The sequence below is a fragment of the Urtica dioica genome, chromosome 9, assembly GCF_054948205.1.
Source record: "Urtica dioica subsp. dioica isolate 48M chromosome 9, U.dioica_male_clone48M_v1_H2, whole genome shotgun sequence".
NCBI lineage: Eukaryota > Viridiplantae > Streptophyta > Magnoliopsida > Rosales > Urticaceae > Urtica > Urtica dioica.
The window spans coordinates 28,611,071-28,622,064 of NC_142764.1; the positions used below are offsets into that span (position 1 = coordinate 28,611,071).

General features: G+C 32.4%; 2 protein-coding genes across 2 annotated transcripts; both read left to right on the plus strand.

Moving 5' to 3' along the window:
- Nucleotides 1-2,904: 2,904 nt before the first annotated feature.
- LOC149386560 (beta/delta-urticatoxin-De2a-like) lies at nucleotides 2,905-3,201 on the plus strand. Its single transcript, XM_089626531.1, has one exon. It carries the CDS (start codon nucleotides 2,905-2,907, stop codon nucleotides 3,199-3,201), a length of 297 nt encoding a protein of 98 aa, XP_089482657.1.
- A 4,307-nt stretch (nucleotides 3,202-7,508) lies between these two features.
- LOC149386561 (beta/delta-urticatoxin-De2a-like) lies at nucleotides 7,509-7,808 on the plus strand. The gene has a single exon (XM_089626532.1). It carries the CDS (start codon nucleotides 7,509-7,511, stop codon nucleotides 7,806-7,808), a length of 300 nt encoding a protein of 99 aa, XP_089482658.1.
- Nucleotides 7,809-10,994: the final 3,186 nt, after the last annotated feature.

A 10,994-nucleotide genomic window follows, 5' to 3' on the forward strand; every position in this document is an offset into this window, starting at 1 on the left:
CATCATTTAACTTAAAGGCACACCATAAATATATTTTATTTTTCTTTTTAGGTAGAGTAATTACTTAATTTATTCTCTATATTTAATTATGAGTACTCATAAAATTTTATTATTATTGAAAATTAATAAGAACGAAAAAAGAAAAAAAAATCATATCTTTGTAAAGATTTTGAGTCGTAGTTAAGTTAAAGTTTATATTGTTTGTGTTGTCTTTGAGTATTTATTTTATAAGGTGGGTAGTGACTTTCGCCGATTCATTATATGAGTATACTATCAGGAGGCCGCATAATCTTAAGTCTACAACCAGCCAGACAAGGACACAGACAGAGAAGCTCACCACGGAGGCTAATTTGAAAGAAAAAAAATTAAGGAGTGCTATTTTGCAAATTTTCAAAATAAAAAATGTAAATATTTTTAAAATGGGCAAAAAGTGTAAAACAAATGAGGGGATCTAAAGCTCCCCCTCTGCTTACTGTAGCTCCGTCTAATTTTTAATAAATTATTCTAAAATATTTAAGAAAAAAATTTATCAACTCGTTTGATAGTTGGGGTATTTACCTATATAATTTACTTTTTGTGTGGATGTTTTGTATCTTATTATTAACAATTATTTATCTTTCATTTTTAACTAAATTTCTACACATTTTAATATATTTTATTAATCAATAATTAGCGTGTGCTTGTAAGGATTAATATACATATATATATGACGCGAATGTGCGCGTTTTAAAATACTAGTGAAAGAAAAACAAGTATCGCTAATGAATTATTGGGAGAATACTGGGGCCACCAAAATTATGGGTTGCGGAATAAGTCGTCTATCGCTTATCATGGCAATATATAAAGACAAAGTTTTATTTATAATTTTAATATTTGGATAAGCCACTAGCAGTTAGAATATTATTATAAGACACGTGAAAATTTTATAAACATCTATTTTTATATTATTATACCCATCAATTATGTAGTTATTTTACTTTTATCACTGCGACCATATATATATACATATATATATACATATAATATATATATATATATATATATATACACACTGCAGTTAATCACAGATACACCAAACACCATATATACAAACATATAAATAGATTTTATATATTTGGGCTGCTTTCTACAATTTATTTTCGTAACCGAATACCGGGTATAATAAGTATTCAAGGTAGCTATACCAATTATCAAAATAAAAACCGCTGAACCTGTATTTCTATACATTTCACAACAGAAAGATATACAATCCTGTTACCGTGAAATAATTTTAAATATTTGATTTACTACAGAATATTAAAGGGCAAAAAATATCAAAGAACCTATGGTGATTAAGTTTGACATAAAAAAAATGAAATTTAGGAGCTCGTCGTGTTAAGTCGGTTAATGTCAACCGGCACAAAAGCAAGTTTTCATGAACATGTCAAATAAAAATTGTGTAGTTATTAGAAACACTTGAATTGTTGCTTAGGGATACTGATAGATTGAGGGTGTAGATCGATTTTGATTAAACAAACAACATATAATGATCGTTGGGGACAATTAAGGATGGTCGTTGTTGACCTGACCTTTCATTGGCTCATGTTGATGATTACTTTACTCTATACTGCACAATAATTGATTGGTATAAAAACCGTATTTATTTTACTACATTATTAAAACCGAAAAATGTCAAAAAAAAAAAACTACAGTGGTTATATTTTAACATAAAAAAAAATGAAATTTGGGAGCTGGTCCCTCATATTGAATCGCCTAATGTCAACCGGCACAAAGCAAGTTTTCATGAACATGTCAAATATTTGTTGCTTAGGTGTTGATGCGGGCTGATCCGTGGACACTCTAAATCGAGCTCGTCGAGACTTAGCTTCAACAAGCCGTATATTTTGACTCGGGTGTCCGATTTGTGCGTTCGGCATATCGAATTGAATCTTGGAACGAATGCTACGAGGTGAAGGAAATGCTATGCCCGATAGAAGACCTGAGAAAAATTGGTGTTTTAAAATCTAGTTTTTAAACTGGATCAGTTATCCGAATCTAAATTTCGGTTATATGTAGTGTCAATGATTTTTTTTTTTGGATCAGTTCGATTATCAATTTTACTCTATCTAAGTCATTTTAGCAATAGTTACATTGTTCATGCATATATATAGAATATTTCAAATAGGTAAAATACTTGTATTTACGTAGTTCGCACCGTTTGTGGCCGAAATAGTCGGATTGAGCTTTTTGAATCCGAGTTAAAGATGTCTTCATGCAACTTTTAAATAGAAAACAAGATGAACTTTTTAAATATACTATTTTTCTATTATTTCTATTCTCATAATCATGTAAATAATTTCATCAATTGTCTAAACTTATATGGCAATAATTTAAGCGTCACTTTCGCCTATCCAAGTAATTTTAGCAATAGACGTTATTCGTTTAAGCTGCTTGGAAAGTGGTAGTAGGTAAAGTATTTGCTCAATTAATTTATATAAGTTTAAAATATGAATTGAATAAGAGCAAGAAATTAATTTTACACGGAATCAAAGATAGCTACAATATTTTGTTCGGAGATATGAGCGATATTGGAGAGTAAAATGGTGAATGTAGCAAGCCAGGTCTACATGAGCTGCCGGGGATTAAAAAATTGAAAATTATAAAATTATCCACACCACGTGTTTTGTAGATAGATAGACCAGTGATTGCTTTGCTCTGGACCTGTAATTAATAATTGTTAATCCATGGAGAGTAAAATAACACCGTAGCGATATATCTAGGTGGTTAGGTTAGGAATAGCCTATAGATATCTCATGTAAGTCTCAAGCATTATAAATAGAGAGCTTCGACGATGCATATTCCTCACAAACCCGATAAGACAAAAACATCATATTGAGAGATATTTAACACACAGAATAGTAGAGAATGGCGATGAAAAGTGCGATTCTGGTTTTGGTGGCGGTGGTGGCGCTGTTGGCGGCTTCGTCGGCTTCCGGCGATCGCGGCATCGACATTCAGAATATCATGAATTTGGAGGCCAAGGAAGCCCAGACAGTGTCGCTGAGCATCGGGAATCGGAAGATGGTTCACCTTCTGACCTTGCCGTGGGACCACTGTGTCCCAGCGGGCAACCCTTGCGGTTTACTCGACTGGTGTTGCGGCTCGCTGAGATGCACTGGAATCATTCCGGGCCAGCAATATGTCTACGGAACATGCGTTTAAATAATAAATATGCATGCATGCACGTACGTACGTATTGCAACAACGTAGCTAGCTAAGACTATCCACCACCCTGTGGCTGCATATTATATATAGCCACTAATATTATAATAAGGTGATATGAAGCTAGCTACTAATAATACCCTACTGTACTGCTTTGTTTGTTTGCGACTGCGTGCATGTATATCTCTATCTTTTTGTTATCCAATAAGTTGAATTGTGCCAAACTCTATTCATCCGCTCCTATTATAACTATACCTAATTTCTAGTTTAATCACGAAGAGTCTTACAAAAATCAGACTTAGCATCTCGAAAGCTAACGGTGCCCAAATATTTATATCATCAAACTTATAAATCTATCCATGATTGGAGTTTATGGGCCAGCAATCGATCATTCTAAAAAATATGAGTAAATACACACCCTTGAGTCTTTGATTTGATATACACAGAATGATGATGAAGAGTGTGATTAATTCTCGTTTTGGTGACGGTAGTACTCAAAAATAAAATTATGAGCACTCATAAGATTTTATTGTTATTATTGAAAACTAATAGAACAAAAAAAAATATAAAAAGACATATCTTTGTCAAGATTTTGAGTCGTAATTAAGTTACAAATTTATATTATTTGTGCTGTCTTTGAATAATATTTATTTATAAGGTGGATAGTGACTTTCGTCGATTCATTATATGAGTATAATGTCATGAGGTTGCATAATCTGAGGTCTACAATCAGGCAGGGACAGAGCCTGAGAAGCTCATTAGGGGCTTAATTTGAAAAAAAAAATTAGGAGACTAGTTTGTAAATTTTCAATAATTTTTTTATAAAATGGGTCAAAAGTGTAAAAAAAAAAAAATTGAGGGGGGACTCAAGCTTCCCCTCGGCCTACCGTAGCTTCATCTAATTTTTAATAACTTATTCTAAAAATTGAAGAGAAAAAATTTATCTACTGGTTGATAGTTGGGTATATACCTATATAATTTACATTTTGTGCGGATTTTTTTATCTTATATTATTAACAATTATCTATCTTTAATTTTTAACTAATTTTCTACACATTTTAATATATTTTAGTAATCAATAATCAGTGTGGGCTTGTAAGGATTAATATACATATATATGATGCGCATGGGCGCGTTTTAAAATACTAGTGAAAGAAAAATAAGTGACGCTAATAAATTATTGGGAGAGTACTGGGGAGTGGGACACCAAAATTGTCGGTTACGGGACAAGTCGTCTATCGCTTATTTAAAATTTTAATATTTGGATAAGCCACTAGCAGTTAGAATATTTGGGAGATTTAATCAGCAATCTTTGTTAAAGATACACGTAAAAATTGTATAAACATCTATTTTTATAGTAGTATATCCATCAATAATGTAGTTGTTTGCTTTTTATCACTATGACCATATATATACTGTAGTCATAGATACACCAAACACCATATATACAAACATATAAATAGGTTTATATATGAAAAATTATAGTAGTTCATTTTAAAAGTTGAAATTGCAAAATAGTCCATGTTTCAAGAATCTTTAAAAAATAGTCAATTTTTTTTATATATTGTAATTTTCATAAAATTCTATACCAAATTTATCCCTGCTACTAAAATATATTTTTAAAAAAATTGGATATATATGAAGGCTTGATGTGAATACTAGTTATGTATGGCTTTTACTTTTTTCTTCCTCGATATATTTGGAATGACATTAAACCATAACTGCGTAATAATTTCATAAAATATTGTTTCTCTCTCTCTCTCTCTCTCTCTCTCTCTCTCTCTCTCTCTCTCTCTCTCTCTCTCGATCTCTCTCTCTCTCACCGATTCAATTATCTTCTACATCGTCTTCTAAAATCGTTGTTCTAGTCTCTAGAACTCTAGAACAGAAGTCCTAGCCCTGTCGTTCAACTCTGTCCCTCTCGAGCCTTTTCTCGCCGGCGATACTGTCGCGGTGTTCCCGGAGACGGTATAATTCTGTTTATTTCTACATGGCGATTAAATGATCCACGCCGGAGCTTAAACGAGGAGGTTGGGGATCACCTCCATCAAGGCCTCGGTAGCGGGTCGGTCGGCGGCACAAAGACCGTCAATCAACGAATCTTAGACGCGGCATTTGAGATGATTGACGAGGATCCTATGGCAAGATCGTGGACCATAGAGATTGAACAATCCAGGTCGAAGATCGATCGAGGAGGTTCCTTATCTCATCCATCACCGCATCGGCTTCAGCATGCCAATCCGCCATGGCCGTTCTGGAGGTTCTTCCACAATCGGATCGGTATGTTTGTGTTTATTTTTTTGGTAAATCAGGTTTATTTGTGTTAATATCATTATATATGTAATTCAGTTTATTTCTGTTTATTTCGGTTTATTCGTATCAATTTTAGTTTATTTTTTGGGGAATTACGGGCATCGTGTCTCAGATCGGAGAATTGGCAGCTCGAAACGGATGACAAATTGACTCGTCGGTGAAGATCAGCGGTGAAGAATGAAGATCGACGGTGAAGATCTCGTAATATTTTTAGAGAATTTTTTAATCTATTAATGGAAGAGTTATTTATTATAATGTTATCCATTTATTTATTTTATTTTTGTTAATTAATTTATATTTGGTGACCCTTCATTTTAATGAATGGTATTTTTGTCGGATCAAGTGAGTTAATGTGGTTTATTTACTATTTCGCAAATTAAACTAAACATTGGTTATTTTGACAATTTTATGTTTATGATCGACTAGTCTACTCCAGTGATTTAAATTTCGGCGAATTTTAACAATCGGCGAAGGTGCCGCTGCTGGAGCAAAACGGCCGACCGACGAAGACCATGTTTTTTGTTTCGTCGAATGTCGTCGTTTTTTATTTTTTTCGTTTTTCGTCGTATGTCGTCGTTTTTTGTCGTTTTTCGTCGAATGTCGACGATTTTCATAATTTTGCGGTTTTATTACAAGTTAGTTAAAATTTGTACAAGTGAAATTCGAACTCGAGACCTATGCTTTGGGTGCACAAGTATATACCACTAGTTACAATCGGGTTATATTTTATACAATTTTAATATAGAATATGTAAACGGATAATTTTAATATAAAAATCGTATAATTTTTTTTATAATTATTAAAAATGTGTCTCATATAAATTATAAATATATATATATATATGTATATACACATTTATACAGCTAGATATATGTATTGGTATAAATACGTTGAGATTGAAATTAAGTAGAGCATTTGATATTATATTTGTTAAAAAACAATTAGATATTGAAGACTATTAAATATAGTTGACATAATATCAATTAAAAATTGAAAAAATACATACATATAACATATTATGTAACACTTATATAACTTTTTGCATATTTATCTCTCGTGAATATTTTTTTTCTTTACATGTCCATTAAAATTTTAAAAATAATAATAATTAACAAGCCCAAAGTCTGATCTTGTTTGTCATACATAAATGTACTACTGAGTTTTTTTTTTTTCATTTTCATTTTGATACCTGGCAGCATGTCCAATACCTGTTTTGCTAAAGGGTTAATAATAATAATAATAATAATAATAATAATAATAATAATAATAATAATAATAATAATAATACATTGCTGCACTGCCTTGAATACGAAATAGACTTTATCATTTCTGCATTATAAATTCAATATTTGGATTGGCATTTTCGCGAGGAATGTTTTCTGGGAGGCATATAAGATTCACATTTGTTAATATTTTTAAGCTATTATATTTGTAACATCTTCATCACATTTGAAAAAATCCTTAATTTGTGAAAAGTAATGTAAGATATGTACATATATATTATTTATATATAGCTGATAATTACTTGGCTTATTATTTGTTACCGCGAAAGTAATGTCCGATATAATACCCGAATATTAATTAAGCTTTTATGATTACTTTAGACGTAGGATATAACAATATAATAATACTAACATTTGGCAGCCTGCAATAATTACGATAGATGATCTTTTACTATTATTCAAGTTATGGTCGTTTTATAGTTGAGGAAGTGCTAAATTATCAAGTCCCAACGTATGACCACATCTGTTTTACATGCAGTAAAAAAAAAAAATATGCATGCAAGGTGACATTCGCTACTTTTTTTCTGTCAACCATAGCAACATGGCATCCTTCGTATATACGTGTTCAATATCATACAACAAGCTCCGGCATTATAAATAGAGAGCTTCTGTAATGCATATTCCTCACAACTCAATCATCATCATCATCATCATCATCATCATCATCATCATAAGAAGAAGAAGAAGAAAACAAGATAGTTATAGAGAATGATGGCGATGAAGAGTGCGATTCTGGTTTTGGTGGCGGTGGTGGCGCTGTTGGCTGCTTCGTCGGCTTCCGGCGATCGCGGCATCGACATTCAGAATATCATGAACTTGGAGGAGGCAAGGGAAGCCCAGACTGTGTCGCTGAGCATCGGGAATCGGAAGATGGTTCACCTTCTGACCTTGCCGTGGGACCACTGCGTCCCAGCGGGCAATCCTTGCGGTTTACTCGACTGGTGTTGCGGCTCGCTGTCATGCACTGGAATCATTCCGGGCCAGCAATATGTCTACGGAACCTGCAAGTAAAACAATAAGCATGCATGCATGCACGTACGTACGTATTGCAACAACGTAGCTAGCTAAGACTATCCACCACCCTGTGGCTGTATATTATATATAGCCACTTATATTATTATAATAAGGTGATATGAAGCTAGCTACTTCTATCTACTGTTATTGTTGTTTGCGTGCATGTATATATCTCTATGTTTTTGTTATCTAAGTTAAATAAAGCCGTGTGCTACGTGGCACTCTCTCTTCTTCCACTCCTATAACTACATCTGATAAGTATTCATATATGATCAAACCTATTCTGACCGGAGTGTAAAGTGTCAGAGATCACTCTAAGAAAATATGTGAAACACGTCCCTGAGTCTTCGATTTGAATTCAGTTTTATTAAGGGTGTACGAAATATTGAAAAATTGAAAAATAGTAAATTGAACTGCACCACTAATTTTGAATACTATCTAGTGGAGTTAAAAATTAATTTTTTTTATTTTTTTTTTACTCCGATTTGATTTTTTTAAAACCGGATCTTACAAAGTCTAGTCCCATTTATAAGCTTTTAAAAAGGAAGAAAAAAATTGATTCAAATCAAGCTTTTAGAAAGGAAGAAAAAAATTCAATACAGAATTTATAATTAAAAAAAATAGAGAATTTTGTATACTTCTGTGGCCCACATTTCCATTTACTACATATCGCGCCGGCATCGTTCATGGCTCGAGCCACGTGGGCCCAGCCCCTCTGTCACCATAAATAATCTGGTTTACTTTTTTTATGCTCTACATACATTTAATTTTAGGTTTACTGGGAATTGGACTATTCTGCTCGATCTTTGCATTTCCAATTGTGTTCTGCCTCAAGTTTCCGAAACTTTTTTATTATTACTTTGCATGTTATTACTGTGGTGATTTAAAATATATTGTAACTATGTGTTTTAATTTAGAATGTGGATTTCGAAGATGGGAATTTCTTCTTACCATATAGTAAAATCAGACCAGACCTATATGAATCCGAAAATGTGAGTCTAAGCCTGATTTGATGGAGCAGTTACAAAAACCATTGATTACCATACATTGATTGTGGAGAAGTTATTTGGAGTTATTGGTAATAGTGGGGGTTTTATATTTCTTACGTTTTCTCTTATGTATTAAAGTATTGTTGTTACATTTTTTGTTTGTTTTTACTATAAAAAGGCTGCTGATTGCAACCATTTCAACACCACTAGAATTGTATTCTCCCTTCAAAATAATACAAAGAAAACTTTCCCAGCTTGTCCTCTTCTACTCCATAATTACAAAAAGTATATTTTTTATTTTTCTTTCTTCATTTGTTGTTCTTTTCAAGATCCAATTAATTGGAACCAACAGAAAAGTCATGGCTTCCGGGATCTACTTCTAGGATATCTTTCTCAAATAACCCTACCTTGATATAAATTTGTAACGAAGCCTTGTGTTACGACAAATGCATTGTTTGCGAACAGTGTGCCTTTGATGGATTACCTTGGCTATTGTATGCTTATGTGATATCTGTTATTATTAGATTTTTTTTTTCACTTTAATTCCCGGTCAACTGGGTTGTCAGCTTAGATGCCCATTTGAAGAAATACTTAAATCTTATTAGTCAGTCCTTCTTTTGAAAAATTAATGAATAAACAAGAATAGCTCGAAAATTATGAACAAGATTTCATGCTAGAGTGAGAAGAAAGTAGCCGTCGAAGTGGTGAATCCAGATATTCTGTCCACCCTGGTGTCCCAATTCCTGTCCCTTCAATCATTTTTTGACCCGTCATTAACAGTAAATTAAATATTAAAAAAAAAACCAGTTTGTTACACGTTATACTCTCCGTTACCTTTTTCTCTTGCTTTAAGAAAATAACCTCCTTAAAAAAAAATGTTTTTTTTTCTCAGGATTTGTTTTTGTAATTCCACCGGTAGCAGTTCTTCTACTTTATCTTTATACTCAATGGAGTTTTTCCTTTTTTAAAAAACCATCTATTTCTCTTCCATATACGACAAATCCGAAACAACCCGTACAAAATGACAAAAATACACCTTTTAACAGATCAAAACTAAACGACTAAGTTCTGGAAGAAACCACGACATAGAAACTGTTCAGAGAATTAAAAACGACATAGAAACTGTTCAGAGAATTAAAAACGACATAGAAACTGTTCAGAGAAAGAAAAACGACATAAAATTGTTCTGAGAAATAAAAACGACATAGAAACTCTTCTGAGAAATAAAAACGACATAAAATTGTTCTGTTAAATAAAAACGACATAGAACTGTTCTGGAAAAGAAAAACGACATCAAAACTGCTCTGAGAAATAAAAACGACATCAAAACTGATCTGAGAAAGAAAAACGACATCGAAACTGTTCTGAGAAAGAAAAAGCGCCATCAAAACTGCTCTGAGAGAGAAAAACGACATAAAACCAATTCAGTTGCTGAAAGATAAATTCTCTCTCCCGATTTTCATTATAAAAGGCGTGGTGATGATGGGCGCATAAAATTGAAGAGATATATTCAATTTATTGAGTTAACAACCTAAATAACTAAGGTAAAAAATTTATTTATATTCTCAGGTATATATGATAATCAATAAACAAATCTGTTTCTTATTAGAAGGTAACACGTCACTATATTTTGTGAAGTTTGTCACATCAGATGCAGATATTATAAGCATTATTGTTCTATTAAGATAATACGGTGCTAAATATATTTGATAGTGATGATTTACCTGTATATATATATATATATATATATATATATATATATATATATATATATATATACCTCTTGTGCAAACCGCATTTCTCATGGCCAACCCGGTCATTATCACTAGACTTTTTCATTACTCATTAACTAAAGTGTTAATAATGTATGTACACACGTGTAAATTAATTTTGACTCGGTGATCTCGAATATGAAGCCACACACACTGACAGACACACCCAGTTCTCATGTAGATCTATCAACGCGTATAATTAATTTATATGATCTTGCTCTTGTGATCTCATGTATCTTTTGAAGCTGCCGGATTTAATTATTTGTTGCACGTCTTGTACATGACGATGGAGAAGAAAAAAACATGAGTTACATGTGTTACAAATAATGTTAGATATATCTCTGAGATGTGAATGTTTTGGTTCATTATATAATGTCAATATGGAACAACCTTTCTCTCTCTCTTCATATAGTCAACGGTTA